Source organism: Antedon mediterranea, chromosome 4 (assembly GCF_964355755.1).
Source record: "Antedon mediterranea chromosome 4, ecAntMedi1.1, whole genome shotgun sequence".
Lineage (NCBI taxonomy): Eukaryota > Metazoa > Echinodermata > Crinoidea > Comatulida > Antedonidae > Antedon > Antedon mediterranea.
Window position 1 is genome coordinate 36,047,088 of NC_092673.1, and position 19,677 is coordinate 36,066,764.

Sequence of the window (19,677 nt, forward strand, 5' to 3'; positions counted from 1 at the left end):
TATATTAATTATTAATCTTATTATCTGGTCTGGCCAGAACTAGACTATTATCAGTGCCCTGCACATCATAACGTAATTTGTGTCAAACTACCTTATTACTATGAGACCCATTTGGGAGTTTCTCAATTCAGATTATGACCTATGACCTAGGTAAATGTAAAAACGTGTGCATTTGGGAGTTCTCAATTGAGACTATGACCTATGACCTAGGTAATGTAAAAACATGTGCATTTGGGAGTTTCTCAATTCAGACTATGACCTATGACCTAGGTAATGTAAAAATGTGTGCATTTGGGAGTTTCTCAATTCAGACTATGACCTATGACCTAGGTAGTGTAAAACGTGTTCATTTGAGAGTTCTCAATTGAGACTATGACCTATGACCTAAGTAATGTAAAACGTGTGCATTTGAGAGTTTCTCAATTGAGACTATGACCTATGACCTAGGTAATGTAAAATGTGTGCATTTGGGAGTTTCTCAATTCAGACTATGACCTATGACCTAGGTAATGTAAAATGTGTGCATTTGAGAGTTTCTCAATTCAGACTATGACCTAGGTAGTGTAAAACGTGTGCATTTGGGAGTTTCTCAATTCAGACTACAACCTATGACCTAGGTAATGTAAAACGTGTGCATTTGAGAGTTTCTCAATTCAGACTATGACCTATGACCTAGGTAATGTAAAAACGTGTGCATTTGGGAGTTTCTCAATTCTTGTCTTAAGCTCTTTCACAAAGTCTGATGGTTGCAAAGTAAGAGTGAGTTCTAAGTTTGTGATTTCTGCGAGCTTCTTGTTGATTTGGTCTTTGCCTATTCCAGTCAAACGAAACCAATTAAAATTAATTTCGGTTATGCACCAATTACAAAGTCTGCTGTTTGAGACACAGTTCGTGTTGGGCGTTACACCACATTCAAATGCTGGACCGCTTGGAGATACACTTTTAACCTGAAATTAAAGTACTGTAACATTAACATTTGATACCATATGAATTGTATACATTATTTACTTTCATTTTTAAAGACAAAGCAGATAATCTGTTGTTGTTACAGAATTCTGTAACAATCTTAAACACATTAGTGTACATACCTCATTTTGTAGGCATTTTATTCCCCATTCTCTGCTTTGACTTGACCTTTTTACTGTTACAATTTTAGCATGGGGTAGACGTTTGATATAAAGTGTCACCTAAAGAAAGAAAACATTTTGATTAGGACTAAGAATAAATTTATTTTTTCAGTAAAAATATGATGCAGATTAGTAATAATGCTGTATACTATGATAATTTCTTTTCCTTTCAGTGAAGTTTGTTTTAATGTAGCTGTATGTTACCGGTCCATCATCTCTCGTACAAATATGTTTCGTAAAAGCTTTTATCCAGCTGCCATTCAGGCACTGAATGCTTTTCAGTATACCATACGAGAGTGATGTGACACTTTGTAATTGTTTTTTAGTTTTTCATTTTTCTGTTTATGTATATCGCACTCAGAGCAAACATAATTTCTATGTATATTTTATACAAATGACAATAAATGGAAGTAATTTTTCTCGGTTGAATGAATGAATGAATGAATGAATAAATGTAAATATTTATTAAACCTTGATGATTCTTATTTACAGTGGAAAATATTTGTTTAGAATCTGTTGCAATACTTAAGAGATTATTGCATGTTGATTTAATCCAAAACTTCCTACTAAATGCCGTGTGAGATGTCCTTGTGTTATGACAAATGACGAAATGACCAATTGCAACAATACCGGAATTTGATTGCTTGTAAAATATTAATAGTTTAAGTAGTAAAAATTAAGCCGAGGATAGGAAGAAGAAATATGGAAGGATAAATATTTTAGACATTATTTATCTACTGTATGACTGAATAAAATTATTTGTGAATAGTTTTTAAATCGAAATCATTCTATTTCCAAAAGCAAAAACTACATTTAAAAAAATTAAATCAATGATTATTATTAGTTAATAGAATATAAGAATGTCAATGTTAAATTATTATTTGTACATTTGACAAAAACCACAATGTCAAGGATTTCATACAGTACTTTACACAAGGCTATATGACTTAATTTTGTTTTGAAAATATAATGATGTCATTATTATTGTTAATCCCAGAATATTTACCTCTTCTTTGGCTGAAGTTCTTATCATATCTTGTGCTGTTTTAGGATCTACTACTATTTGGTCGTTTATTCTCCATAAATGGTCACCAATGTGCAGTTTGTCTAAGGCACTTCTCTCTTTTGAGCTTCGTTTTCCAGCAATCCTAAATAAAAAGTATCTAAATATTTAAAAACTATAACTGAAAATGACTGTAGTTTAGTTTTTAAATTAGTTTTTCTGTAGTAGTTTCAGCAGTTTGTACAGTTTATCTCAAAGCACTCTGATCTTTACGAAATAGTGCTATATATACCGTGGCATTATTATTATTTATTGTGGAACATGAAACCATAACAAATTGTGAAAATGTATTGTTTTAAAATTGAAGTTGTTACTACTTACCAGATATAATCGTTAAATTTAACAAGAGCTAGTTTATCAATAAGATCACTTTTGCGAATTGGTATAGGAATACCATCTTCTTTTGTTTTTTCCCAGAGAATTGTACTGAAATAGACAATGTAATAATAGACAATGTAATAATAGACAATGTAATAATAGACAATGTAATAATAGACAATGTAATAATAGACAATGTAATAATAGACAATGTAATAATAGACAATGTAATAATAGACAATGTAATAATAGACAATGTAATAATAGACAATGTAATAATAGACAATGTAATAATAGACAATGTAATAATAGACAATGTAATAATAGACAATGTAATAATACACAATGTAATAATACACAATGTAATAATAGACAATGTAATAATAGACAATGTAATAATAGACAATGTAATAATAGACAATGTAATAATAGACAATGTAATAATAGACAATGTAATAATAGACAATGTAATAATAGACAATGTAATAATAGACAATGTAATAATAGACAATGTAATAATAGACAATGTAATAATAGACAATGTAATAATAGACAATGTAATAATAGACAATGTAATAATAGACAATGTAATAACAATTAAACACTGTGATACTGTAAATACTTGTGCAGATAAATCTGTTAAATTAAAGTTAAAATAAAACCAATAAACATATTTAAAAACGTAGTTGTATTATTAACTTTGATTGATTAATTTAGGAATATGTAAATGATTTGTTTTTCTTATTTTTATACTTACTCCATAGTTCTGCTAATTTTTTCAACATCCATTCCTTCAGGTCTGGGAGGGAGCGGTCTATCAGTCACATCTATCGTTGAGTTGTCTGCCCTCATACTTTGTGAATCTGTAAACGTCTGTGGTGACGTCCTATCAATTCCGATTCTTCGTGTTCGAGGCATCTTCCTCGGCTGTGTTGGCGACTGATGCTTTTGACGACCAAAGACATGTGCAGGTTGCGGATTCGATATTTTCCTTCGTTCTAAAAATGGAGATGAGGGCGGTGTTGGTGTGGACATTTTACGTGGAAAATCCTGTTCGTATAATATTCGCCTGGGACGAAAGACTTCCGGTTTTGGTGATTCTGGAGGAGATTCAGGAAAGAAGTATCTGGTTGGAGAACGAGGGGATATTTTTAATGGTGATTTTTGTTTGACTGTAAGAAAAGAGGAAATGGGTAAAGAGTTTGGAGGAGTTGGTACTCTGTCCATAGATGCATAAGCTGCATTGAAATCTTTGGCTACTAATCCATCATGCCGTCTGTCCATTGTCCTAGAGTTTGGAGAGATGCTTCTTCCATTTGCAAGTTCAGGCATTGCAAGTCTGTCTGTAAAATCTCGTCTTGGTGGAAGAGATGGAGGAATGAGTTCACCATGTCTTGGAGGCATTGACGATGTGTTATCCATGAATGTATTGATCTCTGCAAGTTGGCTAGTGGAACTAGATCTTCTGAGTCTTAACCGACCTGCTGGTGGTGGTTCTGGAAGGTCATCATCCTCATCATCACTTTTATGGAGCACTAATATTTGTTTCTTGGGTCGTGGCGGCGTTGGTGGCGGTATAGACGGCATTGAAGTTGAACTTATTAAAGGCCAACCTCCTACTGATGATATATTGGTTTGGCTCGTTGACTTCAGAGGAAGGTCAGGCGATTTCAAGGGATTGTAACCGGTTTGGATTTGTTCAGTTTGTCTTTGGTTTGCTCGTTCGTGAAGTTGCCGCGACACTTCTGCCAACGTTGAGTATTGATCTCGTTCACGACATAGTACTTCCCTGTGGGTCTCCTGCGCTCGGAAATGTTCTTGGTAATTTGATACTTGATGAATGTTCATGTAGCCTGGCATTTGTTGTTCTGGAAAATTTAAACAAATTTACATTTTATCGATAAATTAATGTATGATTTTAAAATATGTATTGACATTATACAGTACCATGAATAGAAAATTATACACTTATAAAGTTGTATTAGATGGAAAATTAAAGTTAACAACTAAAGAATTTATAATACTTAGTTTAGAGATTTATTTGTCCATTGTTTCAAAGCAAGTAATTAAAAAAAATTTCAATTCGCAATTAACAGCGGTAAGGCCGCCATTTACATACTGGAATACATCAAAACACAAAGACAAAAGAACATCGACAACGTCCTCAAGAACCAATTACAAACAATTCTTAATTTTTGGATTTAAATAAAGATAAGACATACCACATTCAATATGGTTTCTGTCGCAGCATTTGCACTTCTTTTCATCGACGTCGTCTTCAGTGGTGAAATCTGGTGATGCTGTCTCTGCTCTTGATAAAGATGGAGAAGTTGAACTAGAACTTGCTGTTTCATCCTCTTGTGATACATTTGGAATTAAATATTCTGCATCGTCATCAGCCTACAAATGTAACCAATCAAAAGTATTCTAGTTGTCATTTGAGTATATTAACTTGACATTAAACTAAAACATTTATTATAAAACTAATTTCACCTTAAGCTGTCTTTAATATCAAACTAGTTTGACAAAAAAGTGTGATGTGCCCAAGTATGGTAGTGATATTCCCAAATATGGAAGGGATATGACATTATCATGTCCATATATGGGCACATCACATTTTGTTGTCACATAAAGTTTGATAGTGTAGACAGAGCTTTAAACATCTAGACAACTTGTTTAACCTTAGAAGATTGCTTATGATTTGTGGAAAAAATTGTACAGTAGTATTTAGATATGTTTTTATCGTATATGTTTTCCCTTTGTAGATAATAAAGTAATGAACCAGGTATTACACTATGATGAATAAAGCAAAGAATAAAAAGACGTACCTGTCCACTCACTGTGTCTATTGTTGCGTTCTCATCTATAACATCAATTGTCTTCTTTTTTAAGGGATGAAACGTGTCCTCCATTGCTGCTGGAGACGATTTCCTCTCATTTCTTTTTATTTTTGTTGTGACTGGTGTAGGAACACTCTGTGTGCGATGTATAGTTGGGTCTGGGTCCCCTACTTCTGTTTTGTGACCCAAATCAGCTATTATTCTATTCAAACTTGTATACCATTGCTGTGCTATTTTCCTATTGGGATAGACAAAATCACTTAATAAGACAATTTTTTTTTTAATGAAAACAAAGAACTTATAACACAAGAATCTGCTTTTCTTCAATTTTCATTAAAAACATAGTATTGGAAGTACAGAGTTTCACAGCATGGAGCAGCGCCCCTCCAAACTAGGAAGTTTTTGTCAAACTTACATGAATGTGCTGCTATCAACAGCATTTATTTGTCCAATATAAAATATCGCATATTTGCTTTCTGTACACTACATATCATATCATATAACATATTACAAAAATTGACAGATAAATCACTCACTTAGAATCTGCTTGTAAATATAATGCCATATCTTTCCTCATAAGTACACACAGAATGTTTTCATATTTGTGTTTATGTATCTCAATGTGATCAAATAGGTGGAGCTTTGTAGATCTTAGTAATGGTACGGTGTCCACTGCATGTTTTGGTTTCTCTGCTGCAAAGTCCTTGTCATCTTTGTATTCGTAGATTGTTGCAAATTCGTTTTCTTTGTAACGAAGTACATAGAATTTCTTGTGTTTTTTCTAAAAGAAAGATAAATTGTTTTTGTGCCTTTATTATTTTGATTGAATTATAAATACTTCTTTTTCTGAATTTTTATTTAAAGAAAAGAAAATTGATATATGGTCTGATGTGTAAACTCAATTCAATTGAAAATATTTTTTTATTATTATACTGTAGGCAATGTCTTATATAAGTCAAAGATGTCTCAACCATTATTATAGGCAATGTCTTATATAAGTCAAAGATGTCTCAACCATTATTATAGGCAATGTCTTATATAAGTCAAAGATGTCTCAACCATTATTATAGGCAATGTCTTATAGGCAATGTCTTATATAAGTCAAAGATGTCTCAACCATTATTATAGGCAATGTCTTATACAGTCGAAGATGTCTCAACCATTATTATAGGCAATGTCTTATATAAGTCAAAGATGTCTCAACCATTATTATAGGCAATGTCTTATATAAGTCAAAGATGTCTCAACCATTATTATAGGCAATGTCTTATATAAGTCAAAGATGTCTCAACCATTATTATAGGCAATGTCTTATATACAGTAAGTCAAAGATGTCTCAACCATTATTATAGGCAATGTCTTATAGGCAATTTCTTATATAAGTCAAAGATGTCTCCACCATTATTATAGGCAATGTCTTATAGACAATGTCTTATATAAGTCAAAGATGCTCTACAGGTGGAATGCGATCCTAAAATGAGTAGTTGTTATTTAGTACAGTTTATTTTTAATGAATTTATACGTAATTTTACTTTCTATGGACCAGAGATTCTGAAATAACATAAAAAAACTACTTTATGTGTTGAGTATTGGCCAAGAAATGTTATATCACACTGCCGTAGTATTCGGTAATAATTTCAAAAATGAAATGAATGAATATTGTTATTATATTTTGAATGAATCATACATAAAAGAGAAAACAGTGTGTTCCCAAGTTGTTCTACTTGAACTCTTCTTTATGTTTTGACATTTTCACAAAACTTTGTTAAAGCTCAATTTTCAGATTCCATCATTTTTTCCTCGCTAACACTTGTCACAAACCTCATTTCCTTTTGCACAATCTGTTTCCGAATTTAGATAATGCTTGTTGATATCAAAAGTTTCAATATTATCAACTCTGATTCATAGGTGACATTATAGATACCATCGGTCAACCAATATTATATTTACACACATGTCATCAATTATTATTTTATTTATTTACCAATAACTTTAGGTAAATCATTTTTATTTGAACATGCCGGAAACAAAATGATTTCCAAACAAATATAATGACTTTGTAAACAAATTGTGCATTTTTGTTAGTTTGTCAATATACTTTTCTTATCTGTCATTTAAACTGTTATCAATAAATGATATCTAATTCTGTTTTTCTTCAAAAGGCTAAGTTATCACTTCCTTATACTGACAACTTTTTAAATTGAAAGTATTTTATAAGAATTTTGGATAGAGGTCTACGTAAGTTTATTGCATTGCTGAAAATGGACAACGTTCATTATAATTATTTAATGGTTTGTTTTTAAAACAAAGGTTACTATATAATAATGTATAATCTATTCGGACAGTCGCAGACTTAGATGAGGCTGAACAGGCTTTAGCACCCCTAAAATTGAACAACCACGTCTTTTAAAAATAAAATAATGACTTTTTTTCTGCAATCCGATCGTTTTTATCATTTATGAAATATTTAACCCCACCCCCTAATCTATAATACTGGATCTGCCCCTGATTCCCCTGTATTTTTGCACATATAGAGGAGACACACTGGAGTAGTTACTAACTCATTGTTACTGTGTTTTCAAACTTGTTGCCTTTATTACTAATCCATTATGTTAAATCCTGGACGGCCTACCATCACGGATCTGATTGTGTGATTGTTGTTTGAGTGATTACTTCCACATTGTGGTCAAGTCCTTTCAAATGGGGAAACACTTTATTTTACAGGTTTTGTGGTATTCATAATTTGTTTATTGTATTTTACAGGTTTTGTGGTATTCATAATTTGTTTATTGTATTTTACACGTTTTGTGGTATTCATAATGTGTTTCATAGAATAAAATGATTTATAAAGAGAAAAATGCTATTTAAAAATGAATTGTATGATTTTAAAAATGCTTCTATTAGCAAATTTAGAGATTTTCAATTTCCTGATTCTCAGTACAATAGACATCTCCCTGAATAGACAGTGTTTAATTTATTTGTTCTGCAAGAACTAATCGCTGTGTCCTATGTTACTACAACAATAGTTTTCCGATATCTAAGAGAACAAAACAATTTTCCTCAGTAAGTTGAAAGAAATTAACACAGTTGTAGCGTTATAATATTTAGTTATTTTGTTGAATTATGCAAAATTGAGCATTGTTGTATTCCTAGAAATTATGAAAGATGTAATTTAATTGATTGACTAGACAGCTTTCAGCAAATCTTTTTAAAACTAGTTTCGGGATAAAATTAATTACACATAATTTATAATATGTTGTAATATGTTGTATTTTCTATTAGATATTTATTTAATTATTGTTTTACGAGTGCACTCTTTATGATAAGTTCATTTGATATATAATTGTAGTCATAGGAATCGCAGTATTTGTTATAATGTATTACTGTATATGTTCTAGTTTAACTATGATACATTAGTTCAATACGGTATATTAATGATAAATTAAGTCAAGCACTTGTTCAAATGTGATTAGGTACTTAAACCATCGCAAGTTGTTACATTATGCAGACCTCGACATTCGTATAAAAAACTTTTATAATACAGACAGCAGTCTCCATGGCAATATGGGATACTGCGAAATATCATTTTTTACATTGTTGCGGTTTAAGAGGCAACGTGCCAAATTTTATCAACACTTTTTATCCAATTATTACCTCATAAGTTTAATTGCAAATGTCAAACAAATTTTAAAGGATTTTCCTCTTGATTTTTCCAAGAAAGTTTAAATGAATTTAATATTACTCTATAAACTGTGCTATCATTATATAGATATGAAGTTTTTAAGGTAAAACATATATTTTACAGTTTATAGTTTAAAGTTTATATTTAAATCCATAACAATTATCATCGTAATCAAAATACCACAAAACGTATTTCCTACCAGATTATACTTGGTACCATGCATTTGAATTTCCATGATTAATCATGTTGGTAAACCACAGTAGTCCACTCGGTCAAAATATTAAATATTGGTACCATGCATATGAATTTTCATGATTAATCATGTCGGTAAACCACAGTAGTCCACTCGGTCAAAATATTAAATATTGGTACCATGCATATGAATTTCCATGATTAATCATGTCGGTAAACCACAGTAGTCCACTCGGTCAAAATATTAAATATTGGTACCATGCATTTGAATTTCCATGATTAATCATGTCGGTAAACCACAGTAGTCCACTCGGTCAAAATATTAAATATTGGTACCATGCATATGAATTTCCATGATTAATCATGTCGGTAAACCACAGTAGTCCACTCGGTCAAAATATTAAATATTGGTACCATGCATTTGAATTTCCATGATTAATCATGTCGGTAAACCACAGTAGTCCACTCGGTCAAAATATTAAATATTGGTACCACCATGCATTTGAATTTCCATGATTAATCATGTCGGTAAACCACAGTAGTCCACTCGGTCAAAATATTAAATACTATAAATTTATTATACTTAACTCTATTTACTTGTCAATTAAATGCCATATTTATCAATTATTATTTAATTACTTGGGTGATATATTGGATGCAGGGTCTGAATTTCTATACATATCCAATCCTGTTGTTTTAGTTCCTAAGTTTCTAATGGTGAAACTTTACTCCGTCTTATATTTTGAAATTGATAATAATTTAATTGATGTATAATTGTACTTAAATTGACTTAATATCAGTCCTCAATTTCGATTTATTTGTTTAATTTTCCCCAAAAAATAATAGCCTTAGTTGCGAAGTGTTGCTATACCGCCACCACACTTCAACTGTTGCAAAAGTGCAAGTTGATTTGTGACAGGAATCGGTTATGTTTTGATTATATTCCCGAAGGGCGCATCTTACGTCAAAGCTTGTCGACTGTGTCCTAGCAAGAACTTGTATCATAGAGGTAAGAGAAGTCTTGATAAGGAATCCAGGAAGCTAATTCAAGAGCTTATAGGGCCTAGCTTTAATAGATAGCAACTATCAAATATGTCAATAGAATTGTCTGTGTCCCACTGTGAGCTCAACAACCAATGAATTATAATTGAGAAAAATTGGCCCCTGGTTGTAAGTTTAATATCCTAATAAGGGCAATGCTTTTCTAAGTAAAAGGATTTCAATAAACTTCACTTTGTATGAGACCATTTAAAGCATAATTGTTTAATAGTACCAGGGTTCACTCTTCCCTGAGAGTAAGTACCTACAGTACATTAAAAAAATTCATTATCCAATTTCTGTTTTTCATCAACTTGCATTAATTATACTCCTCCCCTTTTATACTCCTCCCATTTTATACTCCTCCCCTTTTATACTCCTCCCCTTTTTTACTCCTCCCCTTTTATACTCCTCCCCTTTTTATTCTCGCTTATCCTTTATATTCCTATATATTCTATTCCTTGTATTCTTCTTACCCATCCTTAGTTTTTCCCCTCATCTCAATACTCCTTCTCTTAACTTGTATTCTTCTTACCCATCCTTAGTTTTTCCCCTCATCTCAATACTCCTTCTCTTAACTTGTATTCTTCTTACCCATCCTTAGTTTTTCCCCTCATCTCAATACTCCTTCTCTTAACTTGAATGGCATTGGATGTACTTCCCTCCCCCTTTTATTATTGCTTCCCCCTTTTATACTTTCTTCTCACCCCCATCCATCTCAGTTTGTCATATTCCTCTTACCTTAAATGGCTTGTCTTTCATCTCCTCGTGACCTCTTGTCAAATATCCAGAAATCATAACTTGTTCCAGGTTTTTTTTCAATGTGTTTACAGAATTAGCCATGATTTCCATCGAATGTTTTGGAATGGGGAACGCGCAGTTTACTTCTTTGGGGTAACTTCCAGTGGTTTTTCCCTATAAAATAAAAATTAAATAAGTTAATGGTTTTAAATTTGTATAGCGCAAAATACAAATAGTCTCTATGTGCTTTTTAATACAAGTGTAAAAAAAAAGAAAGTGTTGATGTAAAATAAACCAAGAACAAGCCTAATAAACCCAACAAATTGACCAAGACCACAGAAAAGAAGTCTGTACATCATCTCTATAAAATCTCTGTATAGAATAATGATGTATGTGGGACCGTGGAAAATATTTGTACATCAGCTTACAACAATCATTCTATCTAGTTGGTTTTCTGAAAAAGATTCCAGACAATTCTGTATTAAAATTATTAATTTATATATATCTATTCACACCTCTCGTTAAATTATTATTTTTTGATAAAATGCAAAGGAGCCTGCAAAATCAAGAGAGGTTGTGAAACTAATTCCATATCTGGTTGTTGTAGATTAATCTCAATATAATCATTTATTTTGACCTAAATAAATATTATATTTTAATTTGTTTAGATGACTAGGCCTTTGCAATAAGTTTGAACTATGTCAGGGCAACTTCTAAGAAAATGCAAGTTGTTTTGTATCAACCCTAATAATTTGGGCTCCATTTTTCTGCAACTTTAGATAAAATGATTAACATTACAGCATATAGAATTATATTTTGTGATATAAAATGACTGTGGTATATAATGTCTATACTAGATGCATAAGCTAACATTTCCTGTACTATATCTCATAAAAAAAATATGATTTTGAATTTTAAAAGTAAAACTAACTTGAAAGTTTTTGTGTTAATAATTAGTGAATATTTTAATAGGGTATGGGTACTTCCTTCATCGGGAATTAGGTCACATTGATTTTAAATTGTTTTCAATAAAATGACTAATGAATATAATCCTTAATTTGACCTTTCATCAAAAATCTTTATTCTCATAGAAACCTACTTTTTGTAAGTTGGATTAACATTACCAAGAATATGTTGATTTTGATAAATGATTTAAAAATAACATTATTTTGTGAAAATATATTATTTAATATTATTTATGTATGCAGTTCCCTGCATAGATTTTCTTGCATTATCATTGAATCTCAATCAAGAAACCTTTGCAACGTTTTTTGGTTTAGATATTTTGTTTAAAGCTTAAAATAACTACATAAAAGTTTATTAGAAATGATAATTAGCATCCTGTTTAGCCACAAGACTCACCAACCAGCATGATGCATAACAAGGTTATTTACCTTTCTACCATTATAATCCTCTTAATTAAGAACAGGATTTACAAATAATATGATTTCAATTTTTTAAATAATTTTTTAATACGTTTTGCACCTAATTAACAGAGAAAAAAATCTGCATAACTAACAGAAAAAATGATTAATGTACAGTTTCTTTATTAAGATGCTTTTATTAATTAGTTTTGGCTAAAAATGTGTATTATTAATTTTAACCCAAAACTGAATATATGAATGTAATAATAATAGTTTTTATTTACCTTGCTAACTTCATACTTTTGAAAAAGATCCACAGATGCATACATTGTGGATTATCTACTAAATCTGCTAATTTGTAACAAAACTACACGTGTGTATAGCCACATACGTCTATCAGCCTAGCCAAAGTATTCTTAAATGAAACAATTTCCTAACTTTGATATAGAAAGAAGGGCTTCTATAAAAGGAAGTACAGGGTCAACCGCGGGGTCGACCGGAGCCAATCACGGTTCAGGTCTAGCCATGTGTTTGTTGGATTGTCAGGCCTTCAGTTCTTACTGTTCTAGATTAATTTCTTCCACTTATTGAATGATGATGTGGATTTAAATTTTTCACACGTTGGAAGTTATCATAATTAAAAATCCATTTTGAGGTCAATGATTAGTGACTCATGTTTTTCTTGATGATGTTCTTTTTTTCCGTTAAGATTGATAGAATAGAAGTTTCCTGATTATATAGTGGTAGTATTTAATTCACAAACAGCATCTACCTTAAACCAATGTAATGGTAAACTTAATAATGTACTTAATTACCCCAAACCAACCAGCAGAATATTCTAACAGTTTTTATTTTATTGAGAAACTCCATGGTTTTGAGTGTATATTTCAGCAAATTACAGTAAAAATAAGTTATTTTTTCTTTATATTTACCATAAAAAATAACTTTTCCTTCTTTTGATATAAAAAGTATTAGCACTCACCATATTATTATATTGATGTCCGTAATTTGGTTAAAAACTGAATTTTCACATAGATATCCTACAAAATGGTGCTATTGATAATCAGTGTGCAATCCTTCATGTACAATTGGATGAGTTCCATAAACACAATCTACTTTTATACTAAACTAGTCTGTTTACTGCAAATCAGTTTGTGATTGGCTAGGACCATTGAGAAGCAACCAATCAGGGACCTATTGTCTGAATGAGCTGTATAAGCTAGCTATTTCCAGGAAGTAAATTTGAAAGATTTCTTACACCAGGATCTGAGCAGTGTGGCTCAATAACAAATGCACTACATCTTCCCCATGTTTAAGCATTTAAACTAATAACTATTTATCTAAGATCTATTTCTATGTATGATCTAGGGGGCCTACCACAGAAACAGTGACCTTCAAATGACATAGGGCAAACTTGTAATTAATGATAACACGGATCCATGTTCTTGCTCAATCTCAATATGTACCAGGATGACGATGGCTGAGTACAATTGGTACACACTTCCTTATCACATCCTGCCAAGCAAACTTTATTGAAATTTTCAATATTTTTAGGAAGTTAATTTCTTTTCAGTAATAAAAAAAAGTATAAACCATACAACAAAAGTGAATCTTACGTTAAATTTTGTAGATTATCAAACTATTTTTATTTTGTTGGCCAATGTTAAAATTAATGTATACACATAAATGTTGTGATATGTTTAGCTGTTATTGAGCAACATATTTTACCAGGAACAATATAATTTTTCTTTTTAAATAAATTCAAATTAAGTTCAAACTTATATTATTATTTATTGTTCCTATTGTTTGAATTCATACTATCATAGGAATTTTATAAGACAATAGTTTAGTATTACAGATAAAAATATGCTTATACATACCGGTACTAAATTATTTATAGAAAAAATCCTAAAATTAGTTTTTGGCAGAGTTTCATCCTGACTGCCAACATCTGTATTTTGCAATGTTTAGTATCAAAACACAAGTTGTTGTTACTATTTTAGCAATTTTAAACAACAGAAAACCAATTGGGTGTTTATTTATAATTGAGACGCAATATGATAATATTGACACCATGTTGGTTCATTTAAGATTAACTTAATAAACTGTCTTAAAGCCTGGCTTATAGCAAGATACTTGGATGTATATTTGGACCATCTTTCAGTTTGTTAATAACATCAGTATGGTTTATCCTTTCACTTTACAGATACTTTATTTGTTTTTTTTACCTCTAACCAAGATGAGATCAATTAGTCATTGTACTTCTTTGTTTAACATCTAAAAATAACTTGTCTCATCTTTATGGTTTTCATCTTTCATATCCTTTGTTTTATTTTCAAGTTTTAATGTTTTCTTTTCATGAGTTACTATTAAATACTCATACCTTTTAATGTTTTCTTTTCATGAGTTACTTTAAAATACTCATACCTTTCCATAAATTCTGCTGAATATAATTGTAAATATACTTTATACTTATAGTAATTATTAATGCAGCCAATTCCACAGATGATTGCTGAAAATATTGTAAATATACTTTATACTTATAGTAATTATTAATGCAGCCAATTCCCACAGATGATTGCTGAAAATATTGTAAATATACTTTATACTTATAATAATTATTAATGCAGCCAATTCCACAAATAATTGCTTAACATGAATTTTTATTTTCTAATTTGTGTCATGCTACAGTATTTGAATCTTTAGGAAATAGTTTTATAGTCAATAGTGCTTATTGTCTGCTGGCCTAACTGGGGCCTACCTTCTTAAACTCTAATGCTTATTGTCTGCTAGCCTAACTGGGGCCTACCTTCTTAAACTCTAATGCTTATTGTCTGCTGGCCTAACTGGGGCCTACCTTCTTAAACTCTAATGCTTATTGTCTGCTGGCCTAACTGGGGCCTACCTTCTTAAACTCTAATGCTTATTGTCTGCTGGCCTAACTGGGGCCTACCTTCTTAAACTCTAATGCTTATTGTCTGCTGGCCTAACTGGGGCCTACCTTCTTAAACTCTAATGCTTATTGTCTGCTGGCCTAACTGGGGCCTACCTTCTTAAACTCTAATGCTTATTGTCTGCTGGCCTAACTGGGGCCTACCTTCTTAAACTCTAATGCTTATTGTCTGCTGGCCTAACTGGGGCCTACCTTCTTAAACTCTAATGCTTATTGTCTGCTGGCCTAACTGGGGCCTACCTTCTTAAACTCTAATGAGGATTCAATAATGCTTACCTGAACTTTGATGAGATTGATACTAAAAAATCATGATTGTCATTTAGATCTTTAAGATTGCAGGGACCTCTGCATTGATATGTTTCATTTAACCTTAAGTGATTATGTAGTTTAATATTTGTCACCTAAAGTCCTTAAAATTTGTCATAAATCACATAGTGAATCATTATAGTGAAAACTTTTTACAACAACAATATTATACCTTTGGCAATATTAACAATAGGAGGCATGGCGGAGATGTATTAAAATCATTGTACCATGAAGAAACTACATCCTGCTGACGTCAAGCTACCAGCTACTAAGTAATTCCCTTCATATTCCCTGTAAATCTATATTTAATCATTTCTATATTTAGAAATATTGATCTCTATTTAAAATGTTACTTTTCACTACTTCATCATATCTAGGAGAATTACTCAAATGAATGTAGAGACCTATTATGTAATAATTGAGCAAAAGTTAGCAGAACCAGAATATTTTTAATATTTCAAGCAGATGCGTGCGTGTAGACCGGGTATTACTTTTCGACTTTCAACGTCCGTGTCTGCTGACAACACTATAAACCCATTCAACGTCCGTGTATGCTGACAACACTATAAACCCATTCAACGTCCGTGTATGCTGACAACACTATAAACCCATTCAACGTCCGTGTATGCTGACAACACTATAAACCCATTCAACGTCCGTGTATGCTGACAACACTATAAACCCATTCAACGTCCGTGTATGCTGACAACACTATAAACCCATTCAACGTCCGTGTATGCTGACAACACTATAAACCCATTCAACGTCCGTGTATGCTGACAACACTATAAACCCATTCAACGTCCGTGTATGCTGACAACACTATAAACCCATTCAACGTCCGTGTATGCTGACAACACTATAAACCCATTCAACGTCCGTGTATGCTGACAACACTATAAACCAGGTTAATTAATCATTCCAACAGTTTGATGTAACTTTTATTTAACTTTAGTACTAAATTCTCAGCTGCTAACCTACGAAGGAATTGAATTCTCTTTAGATTAAATATGGCATATTTAGTAATATTTTGCCTAAATCTCAACCATTATGTTTTTTTTATTTTCATAGCAAACAGGGAATGGTGACTGTGTACTTAAGTGTGTGTACCAGTATATTAAAAAATAACATTTATTTATCAGGGAAAGACCTCAGTTTTTGAGAAAGACAATTTATTTTATACGAATCCTGCATTTATATGGTTCCTGCATTTATATGGTTTGAAAACCACCAGGCACAATACAGTGTCAATTCCATACCAATTAGTAGTAGTAAATGTAAAAGTATTAATATTGTCTGGTTGATTTAAGACACTTAAATCTGTTTCCTTGCTTAGCATCAAAACTAGGTCCATGATCATGAACTTAATGGCTAGAAAAAAGAAAGTTCAGTTTGAATTTGATGAATCCTTTGTGTCTTAAATACAGTAGATCCTGCAATGTGTCAAGTAGGGTAGTACTACACTCTATTCCAGTGAGGAGTTTTGGCTGTATGTTGACAACAACAATAAAGATCAAAATTTGATCCTGAGAATCATAATCATCGTATTATATTTTAGTAATAATTCAAATGGCAAACAAGTTTAAACCATTTTGCATAAAGATTATTAAATTTCTTATAAAATTATAATATTTTCAGAATTAATAACTCTCTTTTCCTGACTTTTTATTTTATCTGTTTGTTCCTGTTCTAACTTGTTTGTCTTGCTCAAATAAATTAATAAATGAAATTAAAAAAAATAAATAAAAGCAATGCAAATAGAATATCATTTTGAAATTGAGAAAACACATTAAAATACAAAATAGTTTCAGATTTACCAAAATATTTTTCTTTTTTTCTTTTGTTAATCTATATATAATATATTTCAATCTATTTATAAACTTTACAATAGTTCGTGACTGACGTAGAACAAAGCAACAAGTTCAACAATAATAATTCAAATCCACGAGTTAATATTCACTCACAAATATTCTAGGATTGTGATGACGTTTAAGTATATAAAAATAAATTTCAAGGCTGTATTACATTGTGAACTATTAGACTTTCAATAGAAAGGCATGCTTTATAACTTCCTTTATAGCCTCTTTCCAGAAATTATTAGAAATAATGGGTTTTGTTACGTTTGAATATACCTGTTTATAGTCACTATGATGTTGTTATAAATAAACTGACGTAAATACATTTTCTGATTAGTTTTTGAATCCGTATATTATTGTGAGAAATGAAATGATATGTTGGTAAATATGATATGTTGGTAAATCACTTTCTTTAACTGCATTTGTACTGTCTATTGTATCTATTTCAAACTGCTATACACTTTTTGGAAATTTAATTAAAATGTCAAAAGTGCAAAAAATCACAATATGTGTGAAATACATCATTGCCAATTATTAATTTTCTAAATATCCTATTGTACCTCCCACCACAAAATAGAATGACATTTAAATCATCATAAGGTTGCGATATTATGGCCTGGTATTATTATACAGTAGGCCTAATATTGCTGTTTTTAAGGTGATGGCAATTTAGACAATGTATATGAAATTAAAATTGTATATAAAGTAAGAGTGCGCTAATTGACTGTGTAAGGATGGATGAAGCTTAATGGCCCTACCAGGCTAAGACATGTACATCCTAAGTTACTGTTTCTTTTACCATAGAGATATTATAGTGAACATAATATCTCTATGCTTTTACTCAGAGCTTTATAATCGCAATTAAGGATGTGACAATAAATCCTATATTAACTCTTAATCCAAACAGAAACTAAAGCTAAATCTCAGTAATTCAATATTAGTGCAGAAAATGTAAAAAAAAAAAATGTGTAGTTATAAAAAGAGTATTATTATGTGTTTTTAAGGTTTACAGTGTTTATTTTTGACAGTTGGCGCTTTATTTTTTACTCGCTCGCCCACACTTTCATTGTTTGCAAGAAATACCACTCGACCTTCAGAAAATATTAGCAGCCATTTATATCTAAACCATACATGCCAACACTCCCGTTGTGGCTTGGAGACTACGTATTTCAAACTAATATTGTGCTTTTTACTGATTTTAATCTCAACAAAATTCCCTCACATATCCACCATGCGATTCCGGTTGTGACTTTACACACTGCACTTCTTACATCTTGATAGATAGAGGTCACTATTGATCGAAAAAAACACCAACTCCCATTTTGTTAACTTCTTCAGATATTGGCATGTATTAATATGTTTTTTCTCTGTTTAAAAGCCCCACTGATGGATTCTATGCTATCTCATTGTATCAAGTTACAATGAGACTGTTTGCTATGTTGAGTACCAAATGCTAACCCTAACCCTAAGCCCCACTGATGGATTCTATGCTATCTCATTGTATCAAGTTACAATGAGACTGTTTGCTATGTTGAGTACCAAATGCTAACCCTAACCCTAAGCCCCACTGATGGATTCTATGCTATCTCATTGTATCAAGTTACAATGAGACTGTTTGATATGTTGAGTACCAAATGCTAACCCTAACCCTAAGCCCCACTGATGGATTCTATGCTATCTCATTGTATCAAGTTACAATGAGACTGTTTGCTATGTTGAGTACCAAATGCTAACAATTTACTTAGATTTGGGTTACTAAGTATGAAGTACCCTAACAAGTATGAAATGCTGCTTTAGAGTGACTTACGGTAATCATTTCAAAGCATTTTATTATTTCAATGTTTTTCATAATTAATTTTAAGAAAAAGTTTAGTGATAAGGGACCAATAGAGGGCAGTAGTCTAATAGTCTAGGGACATCAATGCAAGGTAATAATTAAAGTAACTCTAAAAATGTTTTATAATAAATAAAGCAAGTTCTCTGTCTCCTTAATAAGATTATCATTGTTCTCATTAACATAGAGATTCTTTCCATATTTTTAAAATTGTTCGTAGTTTAGTGCTCTAATAATAATACATTACTGCCATCTTTTAGTGTCCACATTTTTATTTCAACTTACACATTATGTAATAAAAGAACTTTACTGTAGACAAATTAGATAATTTTATCTTGAACATATGAACTTTTCAATCTAGCT

General features: G+C 31.3%; 2 protein-coding genes across 4 annotated transcripts in view; one reads left to right on the forward strand and one right to left on the reverse strand.

The window, feature by feature from the left end:
* Positions 1–19,677, forward strand: part of LOC140047462 (ubiquitin-like domain-containing CTD phosphatase 1) — a 40,532-nt gene that overhangs the window by 10,707 nt on the left and 10,148 nt on the right. Inside the window, exon 8 of one of the 3 annotated variants that reach the window (XM_072092502.1) lies at positions 3,306–3,391. The exons of the other annotated variants lie outside the window; for them this stretch is intronic. The gene's annotated coding sequence lies outside the window, so the exon portion shown is untranslated. Of the gene's footprint in view, positions 1–3,305; positions 3,392–19,677 lie in introns of those variants that run through there. 3 annotated transcript variants of the gene reach the window in all.
* LOC140047463 (uncharacterized) lies at positions 61–13,875 on the reverse strand. Its single transcript, XM_072092504.1, has 10 exons — positions 13,348–13,875; positions 11,002–11,175; positions 5,885–6,129; positions 5,337–5,586; positions 4,731–4,908; positions 3,266–4,376; positions 2,512–2,616; positions 2,134–2,275; positions 1,089–1,187; positions 61–947 (listed from the first exon to the last, which is right to left on the reverse strand). Exons 2-10 carry the CDS (start codon positions 11,101–11,103, stop codon positions 666–668), a joined length of 2,514 nt encoding a protein of 837 aa, XP_071948605.1. The 5' UTR covers positions 11,104–11,175; positions 13,348–13,875; the 3' UTR covers positions 61–665.

What these genes read in the sequence shown, in the direction of transcription:
- LOC140047463 (XM_072092504.1), bottom strand. Translation starts at nt 11,103, where the DNA reads ATGGCTAATTCTGTAAACACATTGAAAAAAAACCTGGAACAAGTTATG. An exon ending in CAGAAACCATATTGAATGTG is followed by an intron (nt 4,377 to 4,730) that starts GTATGTCTTATC and finishes TAAATTTTCCAG; the next exon opens with AACAACAAATGCCAGGCTAC. An exon ending in AAATTTAACGATTATATCTG is followed by an intron (nt 2,276 to 2,511) that starts GTAAGTAGTAAC and finishes CTTTTTATTTAG; the next exon opens with GATTGCTGGAAAACGAAGCT.